We start from the raw sequence: 17,820 nt of genomic DNA on the forward strand, positions 1-17,820 counted from the left end.
CATGTGAGTTTGTGTTTTCGCTGTGATTGGATCGTCCTCCGGTGCCTGAATGCATCACAGGGAGGAGTGAGCCGACAAACACATCAGGACAGAGAGAGAGAGAAAGAGAGAGAGAGAGTGGAGGACACAGTGAAACATGTCCGGGACGGCCGCCACATCTGCGACCATGCAGTCCGCAAAAATGAAGAAGGACGAGTCCTTTCTGGGGAAATTAGGAGGAACCCTGGTCCGGAAGAAAAAGGCTAAAGAAGGTGAGTGATTTTTTTATTTTTCTTTTACTTGATGAAAGGCCTCTTGTTTGTTCCCTCTCCTGTGTTTCTGTCCATGGTGCTGCAATCACATGATGCCCTATTAAAATATTCTCCTCTGGCTGCTGATTCATAGACTGTACACATGATTATAACTTCCACACAGATGTTTTTATTTTCCAGTAGCCACTTTATCACATGTTTTATTCAATGTTGTAACCGAGGTCAGTGTTAAATCACTTCACAATAGTGCCATAAGTGATCAGATTAAGGCTTTATTCTAGTTTTAATGTCCATAAGAAACGTCTCTATTCATACAAAGGGTGAGACAAAGCTTCTCAGCAACACCAGAGGGGTTTAACATGATCTAGGTAAACATAAATAGACCACAGTCACACTCAGTGAACTGTGGCAGGAATGCCGGCTTATAAAGATAAAGGTGTGAAGAGAACTGTGATCTCTTTATATGGTACATGCAAATCAATCTCTTAACTTTTTCTGCTTGCTTTCACAATTGTGAACTATTTTCTAGTCTAGCCTCCCTCAGGACAGTCCTTGTCTGGTCAAAGGGACAGCTGCAAGGTTTAACGCCCCGTTGTGTGTCTTGGTGTGTGTGTGTGTGTGTGTGTGTGTGTGTGCTCCCAGCCATGTGTTTGTAATCTCTGTTAAAGGAGGGCCACCAGCAGGCAGACAGACGCAATTTAATTGTTTAGGAGCCAAACTGAATTCCATCCTCCAGCTTCCACGACCTTTAAAATGTATTTGAACAGCTTGAAATCTTCTTAAACTGCAGCGCAAACACTAGAAGCAGAATTTTACAAACATACTTAAAATATCAGGTTGAGTTTGGCGTAAAACTGATTATGCAGTGGAGACTGAACTGATAACCACAACAAATAACTTAATAATTTGTTGAGCAAAAATGCTCCTGAATGTGTGTTTCCACCCTCTCAAAGCTTGATCTGTTGATCTTCTTACAACTGTATGATAAACATATTTGCAAAAAAGCAGTTTAGGGAAGTTGACTTGGTCTCTTTGCAGCTGTGATTTTCAGTTTCCACAGAGATAATTTTGTTTTGTTTTGTTAAGTTAATGTCAGTTGATAACACTTGTCAGTTTTCTAACAACCAACAAAAGCAAAAGAGGAAATATGAAAGGGTTAACATAGTGTAGATGTTACATGAGCGGTGGAGTCCTGTGTGTTGAGGGAATTATAATTATTAATTAGAATAATTATTTTCCTGCTTGAACTTGTGCTTAAAGTTTCACCAGGACCTGCTCCAGTAAGTTTGATCTGCTGCTGACCAGTATAATAATAATAATATCCATATTTTTCATATTTTCTATACATATATGCAGTATATATCGAGTTCTGACAACATTTCAGGAGCCAGAAGTCTTTTTGACTTTAATCTACATGTAGGGAAACTGAATGTGGGATGTGAACATAAAAACATGTCTCTTCCCTTTATTTATAAACCTCTAACGTAGCCCCTGAAACCCTCTGTGGTCTGCTCAAGTTATGTTTGCCATTATAAATCAGATATGTATGTGATCTGTATTCTGCAGTGTGGACAGACGGGAATCCCGTAAGCCCACAGAGCCGGTGCCTCATACTGCTGGTGAGAGTGCAGTGCCACTGTGTGGTCAAAGGGGATCAAAGCTGTGATAAAACATGAGAGTTTACAGGGAGAGAGTAAAAGTGATGTTAGGATCAGTCTGACAGAAGTAAAGCATGTGAAGTTAATGTTGGTGGAGCACAGAGTGTGGTTGTGGCTACTGTTACTGTTGGGTGTGGCGCTTTATGTTCTTTGAAGGGAACACCCAGCAGAGACGAGCTGCTGCTGGAAAAATTGCCTCACTTCTGCTGAATAATCACCGTTAATGACAAGGAGTTGCAGTTTCTTAAACGTACTCTCCTTAAACCATCCTCTTCCCTTTTGTTGAACGAAAACGCAACATGTTGCTTGAGGCTACTTGACGAGACGCGCACTCACAGTCCATATTACTGCAGCCGTGGATGTGGTTGCGTAGACGTGTGTGCGTCTCCCTCTGCATGTCCAGATAAACTGAAAGGAAGTCTGCGTTTCTCTGACAAGGCTCTTTGTCAGCAACAGACAGTGCTGTAATAATGATAGTGAATAAGGAATGAGAGGATAAGTACACTGTCACATCCTAGTTATTTTAACAGGGCGTTAACACTGAAAATACACAGAATAGCTGATATACAGGTTTCTGTGGGATGGATGCTGGTAACAGTAAGTCACTTGTTTTACAGAGCAGGGTATATTGTTGCTATTTGCTTTTTTACTCATTTTACACACTGAACTTTTTGAAGGAACATCAGCATATATTCAAAAAAACTTAAACCAACATTACAAACACAATCTGTATTTTTACACCGTCACCGGGAGCATATTTTACACTTTAAAAATATATAGTGCCTATAACTAATATTTACCCACTTGGATCTTTTTACTTTTATAAATAGAATTGTAATCATTATTACAAAGTGATATCAGACAGAATGTCAATTGATGAATATGTAAAATACGTCTATAAGTATTTTTCTACTTTTAAAGGCACTGACTGATAACTCAATGCAGGTCAAGCTAACTGATTCGTTTAGAGGACGGATTAACTTTCCAAACCGATAAAATGATCAGTGTTTGCTTAATAATATTGGCTTCAGCAGTATGTCAGTTTGCAGTTGCAATCCAAAAATATGCCCAATGTTGGATTCATTTTCCACGTGGATGCATTTTCTTCTTCAGAGGGCGCAAAGAAAATGTGTTGCTCGACGTTCAGCGTCCTACTGTGTATTTAGTTGGTCGTTGTTCACTTAGCTGTGTAAGTCAAAGGTTGGCATTGGCATTTTTTTTTTCTTAAATGTCACGTCTCAGTATCGGTATCAAATTAGTGTAAGTTTCACTTTTTTTACTCGTTGAGACTCGTTTTGGATCTGAAAACACGCACTAAAAGCCCCTTAACATGACAGAAAACTAACAGAACACATCAGGAGGAGCAGTAGAGTAGACAAAACCTGTTGTAGTATGTGACTATAGAGATATCAGAAGAGCAAATTAAGTTAATAACATGAAGTATGACATAAATATTAGGTGAGAAGTGTTACATACTTTCAACTGTTGTCATGGATATCTGCTGTGGAACGCCGTCATCTCCTTTCTGCTCTTACTCACAGGAGCCTGTGTTGGTGTAAATAACTGCAGCTATATTTAAGGTCCAGTCTGTCTCCTCCATACTGCCGCATTATTTATATCTCGCCCCTGTGCCACAGTTAACCCCCACCCCTCCCTCGGGAGCAGTGGAGCGATAAGAGACGAGGTCGATTTGAACCGGCTTTGCGCCGTTTGTTGTTTATGATGGACACTGTGTTATTTTACACAATTGCTTGCAATATAACAGAGCTGCTTATTCCATGAACTTGTGCAAGGAAGCGACATAGGATAAACGTCCTTGACTGGAAGCTTTGTTCGTATTGAATCAGTGTAATTACGTTAAAAGGAACGCTGATTGATTTTCTGCCGCAACAAAACATATTAAATGCTTTGTTTGCATACTCATTGACAGAGAGGAGTTATTCAGTGAAACAAGTCTCTTTTATATTGCTGGGAAATTACTAGACTCAGATCTGGTGTGATTGTTAAGGCCTTGTTTGTAGTTTGAAACACCACGCTGCATTCATGATACCAGCACTGTGAAGGATTATATATCTAGTTATGACATTACCTGTCATTGGTCAGTAAATCCGTCCTTTATCCTCTGGTTAACAGTCCAGATGTAAGTGGCGTGTAGGAGGTGATTGGATGTGTTCATATACTTTTTGTCCCATGCGCACACACACACACACACACACACACACACACACCCCCTCAGCCTCTCCGGTAACTGGACCGCAGAGGTGGGGTGGAGGGTTGTGACAGAAATAAACACGTGATGACGCCCCTGCCACTGCTCAGCTGCACCGACTACAGATCCCACATTCACGCACGCACACACACACACGCACACATACACTCAACGCACATAACACTCCTGCATCTCCTACCTTCGCTCACAGCCAGTAGGGAGAATTGGACGATTTACCGTGGGGACATGGCAGGGCTCCTGTGTGGGACTAAAAGGAAGAAACAAGGTAATCAGATTTTTAATGCTGGCCTTTGAGGAACTTGGAAGTGGAAATGGGGAAGCAGGACCTGTTACCTTAGTGCAGTGTCAGTGTTATGTTGGTCTTTTCACATGAAGCCAACAAGACGTGTTTTTATTTCCATGTATCACTCTGCATAAATCTGTTGTGGTAAATGACTTATACAGTATTTTATGATTTGACCAATTTAAACACAGATTTTGTTGGACTGTGTGAAGTGCCCAGGCTTGTGTCCAGCGCAGTAGAAATCAGCAGCAATGCAGTCAGATGGACCCAAAGGGAGGAAGCGGCACAATTATGATGAAATGCAGCAAGCCTGCACTGTAATTACCGAGCAAGCTGCTGATCTGTAGTGAGATTCAAGACAGTTTTCAGCTCTTATGAGAAGGCTGAATCAGATAGTAAACCTGCAGGGACCCCTCCTCCTGGGCTGAATCTGTTTATCCTCTCTTCACTCTTGCTTTGAAGCTGTGATTTTGTTCAGATTATAGCATAAACCCACTGCGCTGGAAAAAAGCATTTTTTTTTTTATGTGAAAATGCCATTTTTTTTAATCCTCCAGCTATTTTTCTTGTCTGTCTTTATAAATAACAAGTAAGTGAATAAAGTGTCTAATTTGGGATCATTGATTGCGGTCGAGCCTTTGTAGGTCATACAAACTGAAATGCAGGAAGATAAAAGCAGAGTGGCCATTAGGGCTAGATGGCCTTTGAGTCCCTGGAGTGCCTGTCCAGTCTGAAGGAAAAGCATCTCAGTACGACATTGATTTTTGATTTTGAAGCTACACTCAAAGTTTGTGTTTAGTAGTTTATGAGTGTGGTGTCGCTTTTTAACCAGCTTCAGAGAGCAAATTTAATTCTTATTCTTACAGTGTTTTCACAGCAAAAAAAAAAGACTTCTGTCTCACAATGTAATCTTTAACGGAAAAGAGCCTCATGGGATGGGAGGAGGAGAGAGGAAGTGACAGACGTGTGACACCTCTGGCTCCGAACCATATCAAAATGAAAACATTTGATAGCAGTTACCAACAGTGCCACCCATGCATATTTAAATTGTTACATATAGTGAGGTCGACTACTGTAAATCTGTCTGTTAATTCATAGTATCAGGGTTTCAGGGGGATCGAGGGGCTCTGACTCAGAACCTTTTCAAAAGAGGTAAAAACAACAGGTCAGGGTTGAAACATTTACCACTAATTAAACCTCTAATTGTACTTTTGCCTTAGGTTACAGTTTATAACAATAGCTCACTAAACGTAATACTTAACTAACATTTGCTGTCAACTGTTCATCTATTGGCTAAACACTGTAACTAGCTTTATTTGTCCCATTATGGGACAAATAAAGGTTTTTCTTATATATAAATATTGTCTAATGCTAGTTAAGTCTGATGCTCAGTTATGTATACATTATGTAATACATGCATCTGAATTTGTTGTTATAGCTTTTAATGGTTTAACAAAGGCTGTCATTAGATTAGAAGGGATATTTTTCAGGTTTATGATACGCTTATTGACATTGGACAACATGGACAAACATGTCTTCAGTATGCAAAATGCAATCTATGTCCCAAACTATGGGGTGGTACAAGGGTCATAATTACTGAATGTACGTTTGTGCGTTTATGACAATTTGCGTGAACTGCCCTGCTTCTTTGTTAGTCTGTGGCGGTTTAGTTAGTCTTTTGCCTTTTTGATATTAGCGTTCATAACAATCTTTGTTTTCTTCAACAATGTTGGAGTTTTACCTGTTTGGATGCAGTATAATAGCATCCATATTGATATCAATCCATATGTGCTGATTGAAGGCTGAGTCGTTTAAAAGTATAAATGTACCTCCCACCACTCTTGGGAAGTAAAAAATAGGATGTATGGAGTGCAGTGAAACATTTATAACCTTTCTAAATGCCACTGTTCTCACTATTATGTTAAATAGAGAGAAGTGGGTGTTAAATGACCGATGAAGCATCTTCAGAGGAGGAGTACGTCCAACGCATAGACACCAAACTCACAGTACACTTTCACAGGGGGGTTTGTGTTGAATGTGTACTATTACAGCTGCCAGTGACACTGGCACGTTTCTGCTGTTCTGTCTAGGAGTCTTTGCCTGTTTATCTCATTCTCTGTCTGTATACAAACATGTCATCCTTCCAGTTCTTTAATGCTTTTATATTTTAAAGTATTTTTTGTGTGTTGTCTCACTAGTGAGTGATCTCCATGAGGAGGGGAGGAATGCCATCAATGCTCCCATGCTTCCTTCAGGAACAGACATCCATCCAGAGGATACACTGCTGGGTATGAACATACATTAACACACCAAAAGAATCAGAATCAGAATCAGCTTTAATGGCCAAGTATGTAAACATACAAGGAATTTGACTCCGGCAACTTTGCTCTCTTGTACAGAAACAACTTAAATACGTGAAAGAAAAATAAAATAAAATAAAATAAAATAAATCTCAGTCTGTACACATAAGAGTGCCTCATTTAATGTTAAAAACATACTGTGTCACTTACATGTTAGATTTTCTGTCTAAACGTGTCAAATCAATATGTTCGTTTGTGATTGGAGGTTGCAAACTGTGGTTTTGCTGATGATACTTCTAAAAAATTTCACGACACTTTTTTTATTAGCTGAGTGTCAGTGGTTACCAGGGTCACAGAGGATAATATGAATCTGTTGACACATGTTGACTAATGGGGACTTTGACAGTGGAGCAGCAGGAAATGAAAGTGGGTGGAGTGGAGACGCCTTTGTCTTTAGTAACCATGTGACTCACTGTTGACATGAGTGTGAGGAGAACATTGTGCGTTTGTTTTTGTGCCTATGCATTTGTACTTATGCGATAAAAGGGCATCTATCTGTCTGGACATGTGAGTGCTGTCAGTGTGTGTTGTCTTCATTTATTTCACATTATCTTCTCCAGAGGAAAATGCTGAGAGGATCATGTTGGACCCAACATCGAGAGAAAACCTTAAATTTAAAGATCTTCTGAAGGTAGACTGGGGTTGCTTTGTGCACCAACACCATGATATCTTTTGTAGCACAATGATATCAATAAAAAGTGTAAAGAAAACAGTTTGACTGTAAGTGTGTCGTATTCTCACATCCAGGTCCTGATTGACTGGATCAACAGTGAGTTGGAAGAAGACAGGATCATCGTTAAAGACCTGGAGGAGGACTGCTATGATGGACAAGTGCTCCAGAAGTTATTTGGTGAGCATAAAACGCACAGCCACAATACATTTATACTGGAACAACCAGATTATAACAATATTAGACATTTGCAATAACTGACTGATTGGTTTTTGCAGTCCGTTGCTCTTGGACGAGGTTTTTGTGTGTTTTTGTTGCATGAATAATGTCAATGACTGATGTACTGAAATATTTTCAATCAGTTCTGCATTGACTCTATGTGAGATTTGTTATATTTTTTTGTGTGATTTTTATTTTCACCTGTTTACCACTGTGCATTAGACACAACTTGATGTAGAATATCTCTACTGTATTATTATGTTGACAGTAGGAGCTGTATAATCTGTATAATACCCAAATATATATAATCTCAAATTAATTAATAACTTTTTAATTTAATATTACATGTAAAATACTTTAGTTTGTTTATGCCTTGATATTGACTGTTGTGCTTTAGTGTATTACAAGATATCAGCGTCTCTGGTCTGTCAGTGGTTTCCCCCTTGTGACTGTTGTTTGTTACTGCAATTACAACACTTTTACAAGGATATACACTCACTTGCCATTTCATTAGGTACACTGGTGAAAATAAATGCATTGTAATATAACAGTCCTGCATTAAATTCCCCTTCATGACTGTTTTAATGTTCAGTTTATGTTGAAACACCATAAGAAAGGTGGTAACTCAATCATTTTGGAGGATGTTGTTTGTGGTGCTGATAAACTGGATTGAATTAAATGCTAAATTGTTTCTATTATTTAGCCTAGCCCACTGGCTGAAATGGGGTTGTAAAAGCATTAGAAATGTGCAACACAATATGATTCAACAGTACTACAAACCACAGCCTCCAAAATAAAAACACAGTTGAATGAACAGCCCTCTCAGTGATGTTAAACTAATTATAGACTCCATGATGTTCATGAAGCTACTATTTAAACCTGGACTGTTATATTAAAATGCATTTGTTTTCACTAGTGTACCTAATAAACTGAGTGTAGTTTTAACCACGAAGTCACACATGTACCTGAATGCTTGTGCTCCAAAACTACACATTCTACATCATATTTTTCTTATATGTATGAATCCATCTGACAGACGTGAAGAAGGACAAAACATCAAGAATGTGCAAACAATTTACCAAATACAGTTGACAGGAAATATGGTTTTTATTTCATATGTCAAGTGCTGAAAAGCACAGCAGGAAACATTTTTGTGATAAAAGTCATGCGTGATTTTATGCTTAGCCCTTTTTAGTTCTCAGCTCCTTTATCTCTTTGGCGCCTTATGTAATCTCAGTCTTTTATTGCATCAGTGCCTCTGCTGCTGGATACTTTCCTCATCCTCTTCTTCTTCTGCTTTTTATTTTTATTTATTTTTTTATAATATTTGAACCCACGCACTTGAGCTAAGCCTCTTAAATCCTCTTCCTTATTTAGTGCTTAGAGCAGAAGAGTCTTCCTTTGTAAGTCATCATCTGCATTCACCGACTTTTTTCAAGAGGTTTTCCAAAGAGACCAGAATCCACCCTGATACAGACATGAAGGGACATTCTGCCTTTTAGTTTAAAGCACCTTTTATACTTCATGTAAATTGAGGTAGGGTTTTTTTTTTGGATTTAGTCTCTTTTTAAAATGTCTGTGTTCTACTCCAACACACCTGTAGCATCTAGAGGAGACCATGTGTGTTCAACTTGACATAACTCTGCCACTTCTTTCTTTCCTTGGCAACAGAAAAGCTGTCTGGCAGGAAGCTGAACGTGGCCGAGGTCACCCAGTCGGAGATTGGCCAGAAGCAGAAGCTTCAGACGGTTTTAGAAGCTGTCAACAACATGCTGAGGCCTCATGGCTGGACCATCGAGTGGAGTGTGGACTGTGAGTTTTACAGTGATGTCAGTGATTGGCGCTCCATTCTCATAATTCAACTCGACACCAACTTTGAATAGATTTTTCCTCTTCATATACGAACACTTCCTTCGAACATTTTCTCCGACCCAGGCCAATGTATATCAATCATCATCATCATTAGGATTATTATGATTATATTTTCAATCTTTGAAAGCCTTCAGGCCTTCAGACTGGAGACATTATACAGTACTAGCTAAGTAGTGTTCTACATCACAGGGAAGCATGTGGCTGCCCACTGCTCTGAGTGTGTTCATTACCGTGTGTATGAATGGACGTGTTAAATGCAGAGAACAAATTTCCCCATGATAGACTGGTGACCTGTCCAGGGTGTACCCCGCCTCTCGCCCGATGACAGCTGGGATAGGCTCCAGAACATGAATGAATGAACGAAGGATTATTAAGGATAAGAAAAAACAAACAACTGTTATCATAACTGGAGTCTGGTTTGGGTTTCATTGTGGGGCGTATTACAGCCAATACAGAGGAAAAAAATACCCCTGCATGCAACTGAATAGTCCGACAACCAATCAGAGCCATTTTGTTGTAAGCAAATTCAACTGGCCATGTCACTGTTACTCTTCTGTCCATCACCACACAAAGTCATCCCAAACTATTTGATTCAGATCTTTGCTGAGGGATTAACCAGTTCCCACCAAAGCAAATTTTTTTGTGTGCGTGGATGTGGGTCTTTCTTCTAGGGTACCTTTAACAAACAATCAACTTTGTTCATTTCAACTACAAATAGTGAATGTTTAATCCTGTACATAGGTTTTCATAAGTCCTGAAAACTGTCAGGAATAAGTGATTTGTTGGCTTTAACATTGCCTGAAAATTCAGTGAAACTGGTTTGTACTGTATTAATTGTTCAGTCAATTGTTCTCCATTTTTCCTTTATCTCTGTAAAAACAATAACTGACAACTGAACTGAAATAAAGTGCATCATTATGTTTACTTGCTTTGTGGAAGTACTGAAATGTCCTGTGATTAACTATTCCAGCTATCCATTCAAAGAACCTGGTGGCTATCGTTTATCTGCTGGTGGCTCTCGCTATGCACTTCCAGGCCCCCATCAGGCTGCCTGAGTACGTCTCTGTACAGGTGGTGGTGGTCAAGGTAAAGTGTTTCATCAGTATCTCTTTTTCCAGACAGGCTGTGGTAAAAGTGAATTACAGAAAAACAACACAGATATTCTTCAAATTTAAAATAAGAAATTAGTTTTTAAAATTACAAATGACCCTAATGGCACCTTCAGTCAACTGCAGGTGTCTGACACCATCAAAATAACCAATCCAAAACTATATTTGCATTACAATGGTGATATAGTTTCAGTGTCATTTTATACATACATTTTTTCAGGTTTTGTCATCTTCTTTGACAGCCCATGTAATTTTCATTATGTGCATCAACAGTTACAGTTATTTTCTCGTGTCGAAACTAAATTACTTTGATTTTAAATCTGTGCAGAAGCGAGAGGGCATCCTGCAGACTGCTGTAGTGACCAAGGAGCTGACCAGCACCACGGAGTAAGAACTACTACAGCGTCCTTAGTATTAATAAAGTTTAATGTTCAAAGTCATAGGGTAGCAGATAATCAGATTTTCTTCTTCTTTTTTTTTTCAGAATGATGATGGGAAGATTTGGTGAGTCCTGGCCACACACCTGTTTCGTGATCTATCTATCTATTTGATTTGATTGTTTCTGCTGGAAATGTTGTACTAAAGGTTGTGCATGGAATATGCAGTTAGCTTAGCAATGCACAAAACTCGGTGAGAACATCCAGCCAGGCTCCCTTTAATATGTAGCCGCCTCTTTTTCAAGGGACCAAAAGTAATTGGACAGTTCACTCAAAAGCTATTTAATGGGCTGCATTAGAGCAAATACAGAGTGTTCACCACAAGGTGCAAACCATTATCAGATTAGACTTTGCCAAAAAACATCAAAAGAAGCCAGCCCAGTTCTGGACCAGCATTCTTTGGCAAGATGAAAGATCAACCTGTACCAGAATGATGGGAAGAGGAAAGTATGCAGAAGGCTTGGAACAGCTCATGATCCAAAGCACAACACATCTTCTGTAAAATATGGTGGACACAGTGTGATGGCATGGGCATGCAGGGCTTCCAATGGCACTGGGTCACTAGTGTTAATTGATGATGTGACAAGAAGAAGACAGAAGCAGAAATTCTAGTGTATAGAGATATTCTTTCTGCTCAGATTCAGCCAAATGCAGCAAAGTTCATTGGCTGGTGCTTCATAGTACAAGTGGACAGTGATCCAAAACATACCACAAAAGCAACCCTGGAGTTTTTTTAAGTGGAATATTCTGCAATGGCCGAGTCAGTCACCAGATCTCAACCCAATCGAGCACGCATTTCACTTACTTAAGACAAAATGTAAGGCAGAAAGACCCACAAACAAGAAACAACTAAAGACAGCTGCAGTAAAGGCCTGGCAAAGCATCACCAAGGAGGAAGCCCAGTGTCTGGTGAAAAGGATTATCAACAAAGTATTAAAATAAACATTTTATTTATGGTAATGTTAATTTGTCCAATTACTTTTGAGCCCCTGAAAGGAGGAGACACTTTTTTTTAGGAATTCCTAAAAGTTTCATAGGATATTTTTGATCAACTCTTTGAATTAAACCTGAAAGTCTGCACTTAAACTAGTTAACAACTTACTGGGAATACACTGCATGACTCCACACTAACGTCTGCTCATCTGTGATTTGTACCCAGCTACATGTGCTGCAGACAAACTATACGATGACACTATTTCTAAATTACCCTAAGCATCTCTTTTTGCATTATATCCTCTGAAAAAAAAAAAAAACATACCGCCACTTATTGGACAGCATATGAGTCAACACCGATATATATCAGTGATAGGTCAGTATTGGTCAATGTACTGTTTGGGCTCAACTGACATGACATTCTCACTATTTTCACTATTTCTCAAACTTTATGACGCAGTTTATCCAACTCTTTTATAACCTTTGAATTCCTTCTTCTTTACCCCAGAGAGGGATGCATTTGACACCTTGATGGATCACGCTCCTGACAAACTCAACGTGGTAAAAACGGTAAAATGAACACCTACTCTTCTCTATTCTTAGTACAATACATGAAATTCTTTGTTTTGAAAATAATTAATAGCTTTTTGCTTCTCCTATCAGTCACTCATAACGTTTGTGAACAAACACTTGAACAAGTTGAACCTGGAGGTTACTGAGCTGGAATCTCAGGTAAGAGATTTTATTTATTTTCTCTCTAGACTCATGTTACCACTGTCAAAGCACGATCCATTCATTTATTAATATTATCATCTCAGGTATGTTATCTAACAGGGTTTCATCCTATCAGTTCTCCCCTGTCTGCATCTGCAGCTCAGATTAAAATTTTTAAATAATCCAATCTGACCTACTTATGGAGTTGGAAGAGAATGTGCTGCACCATGCAGTCTGCTAAACTGTATGCGTGTATATACAGGTATGTATGCACACAGTGTAATATATCTGTGGTGTATTGTGTGGATCTGTGCAGTTTGCAGATGGAGTGTACCTGATTTTACTGATGGGGCTGCTTGAAGACTACTTTGTCCCTTTGTACAACTTCTTCCTCACTCCTGAGAGCTTCGAGCAGAAGGTATTTCACTGTACAATACAGAGAAATTGGATAATTTCTTTAAAAGGTTAAGTTGATATTAAATGTCAGTTTTGTTCTCCCTCAGGTCCACAATGTAGCATTTGCATTTGAGCTGATGCAGGATGGAGGGCTGAAGAAACCCAAAGCCAGACCTGAAGGTATTTTACTATTATATTATGTTTTTACAAGATCAAGTGAAAGATTAAGAAAAAAGGCTTTCCTGGAGGAGGTCCTGTATCGACTGAAAGGACTACTTTAAAAAGGATCTGCATTGCTGATCTCCTGCAGCAACGGTCATATTAAGGGTTGTCCAGTAGGTGGGGACCTTGGCTTAAGCTGTAATGGATGCTGCTGAATTCATTTAGTGTTCAGGTGCACTTTACTGTCCAGCCTGAAGGTTTTTCAGAGAGATTTTATTTAAAATATCAGGTATTACTGTCGGACTTCACCTAGTTGATGCTGTAACTGGTTACCACATTTTTAAGTTAATATTTTTTCAATCGTGTCTTTTAAACCCTTATGTTCAGCAAATCTCATTTGAAGTTACATAAAATCTGGAAAAAGACACCGTTGGTTTATGATCTAAACAGCTGATTGATCACCTCCGTAAAACACAATTGGGTAAACACCAAAATCAGACGGTGGTCTACCAGCTAATTCACAGGATATGAATGGATTAATTCTTAACGCTACAAATCGATGCACAGCCTCTATGAGCTTGATTCACGAATGCTGCACATTTTCAAACATCACCATAAAAAGATGAAAAATACAGAGAACCACTGATGTTGAAAAAGCACTTTATTAGATCAACCATTATTGAAATGACCATAAGTACCTGTTAAAACATCTGAGGACACTGTGATCATGTACACTGTGCAGTACGTCCCTCTCTTGTGTAAACACGACATCTCAGACTTTATCCTTTTATACTTACCATTCACATTTAGTAATGCTTTCTCATGTCACATGCTCTCTATGTATTCATGCCCACTCGCTCCTCAAAACCTTGAACGAGTACTTGCTACAGTAGATTTTTGGGATGTGTAAATATTGCTTCTCCTTGACCTGTGTTAATGCAAATGCTTTTTTCCTCCTTACTTCAAACATTTTCCTGACTAAGCCAAAAAGGAAACATTTCCATGCCCAAAAACCACTACTTGCAATCACCACTCACAGTAATTGCAGTAATTGACATCATAGCTGTGATGTGCTCAGGTTTGTGCACATCTGCAGGTTCATTATGAACAATCATGCAGACCCTAGGCAGGGGAATGCAAATGTTGAGGTGCTAAAGGCAGACTGGTTTAACTAGTACTGTTATCTGGTTGGACTCACTTACTTGTAAACTAGTCCTAGCTGTGATGATAAATTCCAACAAGAAAACAAGCCCTTATGTGGAACACCACAGTGTCTACCATAAGAACAGAGAGTACTCCTGGTGAGGAGTAATACATCATATGATAATCATTTCCAAAAGTCGTGGGAGCTATTTTAAACCCCATTTCTTTTCGAAAATTACAAATAACCTTATGAAAAGCAGCCCAACAGCAATCATCTGTAGAAGAGACTCCTTTGCATTGTAAATATGATTTTATGCCATCGCAGCCCATTTATTTTGTGTTCTAAGAATCCAATTCTTCTCCTTTAAAATTGATTTTGGTACACGATAAAGGTCTACATCTTCCTCCTGAAAGCAGTTCAAGTACGGCAAACGCTAATGAGGTGTTTCTCAATTTTGTTTTTTTCAGATGTTGTCAACCTGAACCTCAAGTCCACCCTCAGAGTCCTCTACAACCTGTTCACCAACTACAAAAACTCTGAGTGAACTGCTTAACCCCCTGACATTACTCTGAACATTGCCCTGTGCCTATGCAGATATTATGCATTACAGTCCAGACACTGGAGGAAAGACCAACTGGGACTGAAAGTCATCATTATGTGGAACTAAAAAAGACCCAGGAAGTTATCCTGAATAAGGCTCTGAATGTTAGTATTTAATGTTCCCCAAATGTCACTGTTTCCTTCCTCAAATTTTAACTGTAACACAGGAAGTTGTGCAATCTTTAGGCCTGCATTTGAGTGCACAGCCATCACAGGAAAAGGTTAAAACTGGGGGGAAAAACAGTTGTGTGTTAAAGTGATTACTATCCATCACAGAATATACTAGAAAGTTGGAAATGCTTTATATATATATATAGTGTCTACATATGCTATGTATAATTATTAAATTAGTAGTTAGATATTCTGGGAAATAATACAGTTATATGACACATAAAAATGTAGGAAAGTCAAATGTAGGAAAGCCTCTGGATAATCTTTATTGAATGCGAATGGTAATGCATAAATTATCTTCTGCCTTATGTGAAGCACTTGCTCTATAAATAAAGATAATTATTTATAGAAGTAGCCTGAATGCATAATATAACAATTTTTAGAAAATAAATTTTGATTATTTACAATTTCAGTACATATAATACAATGTGTGCTTTAAGGCAGTGGTTCTCAACCTTTTTTGGGTCCTGGACCCCCTGCATATTTTCGATCGACCCTGAGGAACCCCCACCCGACCTGGGGGGTGGCGGTGCAATTTGATAGAAACAGCAGAAACTGCATTTTAAATTGCATTATGGCATTTATTCATTCTTTAAGGCAAATATGAGCTTTCAGTTGTGTCTCAGTCACTTTTGAATAAAATAATGCTATTTCTATAAATGTCATAGGATCTTTTTTAAAAGATATTTGATTTTCACGGACCCCTTGCAATTACACCACGGACCACTAGGGGTCCGCGGACCCCCTGTTGAGAATCTATGCTTTAAGGGATACATTAATGTAATCAATTACACTGGAGAGAGATGGCACTTAATGCTACTCAGCTAAGCTAGTTACCATTAGCAAGTGTTTAGCGGGGACTTTCCTTCACTTCATTAATATTGTTGTGCTGCCTGATTTAGTTATGTGGAAAATACTCTGAATTACCAGGATGTAAGTTTAAAATTGTTCCATTTCCATTTAGGAAGAACAGAAAGGGAAAAAATCATTACATAATGATAGTTTGGCTAACCGTGACTATGCCACCAGCTAGGTCTTCTTTGGTCGACTAGTTAACGTTAGCTGCTCTAGTTTGTTTTTAGCAGTGCTTCTTGCCATTTTTATTTTTATTTTTTTCAGAAAATATTTCTGTTGCGTCTTTTTAAATTTTAATAATTCAAATTCAGGTCTTAACTCCATTTTGACCAAATAACCATCATCAATAGCTTAGCTTTTTACTGGATTTGAGCCCTTATCCTAAGCTAAGCTAACAAGCTAATGCTGCCTTCAATTGGAACTTGTGAGCTTGTGGTCGCAACATGGCAAATTGTGTACATATTTGACATTCAACTGACAACATCAACAGGAAGTTGTGAGAACTTTGTTTTAACCCATTATGTAGTTAGCTTTAAACATTTAATGAATGCAAAGCTACGCCAACAAGTTAATAGTTGTTAACTTTCTTGCCTAGAGTTAAATACAAAAAGTGATGCCAGTCAGCCAGTTAGCTTAGCTTAGCCTAAAAACAGGAAACAAGGAAACAGTTATGCTTCGTTCACACTACTTCTACTAACACTTGCCAACACATGGCACACTATTTATCAAAGCTGTAACTGTAACTTTTGCCACTTACTTTAACACAGCATTAGCCTGGCCCTGTTCACAGGTGAGATAATCTGTCTACCAGCTCCTCTAAAGGCCATTAATTAACATCTCTGTATTTAATCTGTGCAAATTCCAAAAAGTAAAAGTCTCTGCAACAAAGCAAATACAAGTATTTCCCAAAATGTCAAAGTAAGAAACTTGAAAATGCCATTCATTATATAATGTCTGAAAGTGATTTGTATATTCCTCCTATAGATCTACTGTAGCTACTTATGCCTTAACAGCTGGATGAAGTGTGAATGATTCTTATTTACTCTGAACTATGCACACCACATTTCAAGCCATGTTTAAAAGCCAATGTTGTTGCCTCCTGCCTTAAGTGCAATGTGCTTTTGCCATCCCACGGGAGTCCCAGTCAGAGTGTGTTCATATTGACCGGCCTTTTAGCCGAGTCTCCACGGAGGCCTGGACTTCTCTCCTGAAGCAGTGCCGTTCTCGCTGTGCCACCTGGAGCCCTGCTAAGATGTACAGTACACGACTGCTCATGCATTTTAGAGCCGGGCTGAATTATTGAGAGAATGGACGAGTCAATCTAAACTGAGTAAGGCACTGGCTGGCTCACCCGTGTGTGTGTTTTTTTCTTTCTTTTTTTATCCTGCCTATCAAGAAATAAATGCCTGGAATCAAACAGAATGAGAATTTCATTTTATCCCTTACTTGTGTGATAGGTTAGATTTGCTTTGGCTTTTGAGCGAGATTGGCTTTGAAACAGCCAATTCCTGCAATTTGGGTTTAGCTAAAGGAATTATGGGTTTATTTTAGTCCTTTATTTTCTTGTCTCATTCCTTTGTTGCTATGGTAACCTTCCACATCCCCCCAAATTGCCCCTTCGTCTGGCTGATGGGTGGTCCTTTTTCTTTTCTTCAACAAGGCCAGTGCATAGCTACACAGAGGTTGTTGTTATGTTGTCTCCATGTCTTTCTCTTTTTCCTTTTGGTGTGTTTGTTGTAGAATGGAGAAGGCTGGAG

The 17,820-nt window shown here is 38.8% G+C and overlaps 1 protein-coding gene across 1 annotated transcript; it reads left to right on the forward strand.

Annotated features, from left to right (window-relative positions):
* Window positions 1-28: 28 nt before the first annotated feature.
* Window positions 29-17,582, forward strand: parvb (parvin, beta). The gene is made up of 13 exons (XM_084554506.1): window positions 29-251; window positions 6,620-6,709; window positions 7,342-7,412; window positions 7,529-7,631; window positions 9,342-9,482; window positions 10,513-10,628; window positions 10,980-11,038; window positions 11,136-11,155; window positions 12,530-12,591; window positions 12,685-12,753; window positions 13,052-13,153; window positions 13,239-13,311; window positions 14,905-17,582. The coding sequence occupies exons 1-13, from the start codon at window positions 137-139 to the stop codon at window positions 14,979-14,981; spliced, it is 1,098 nt and encodes a 365-aa protein (XP_084410632.1). The 5' UTR covers window positions 29-136; the 3' UTR covers window positions 14,982-17,582.
* Window positions 17,583-17,820: the final 238 nt, after the last annotated feature.

Source organism: Chelon labrosus, assembly GCF_963514085.1.
Source record: "Chelon labrosus genome assembly, chromosome: 11".
Lineage (NCBI taxonomy): Eukaryota > Metazoa > Chordata > Actinopteri > Mugiliformes > Mugilidae > Chelon > Chelon labrosus.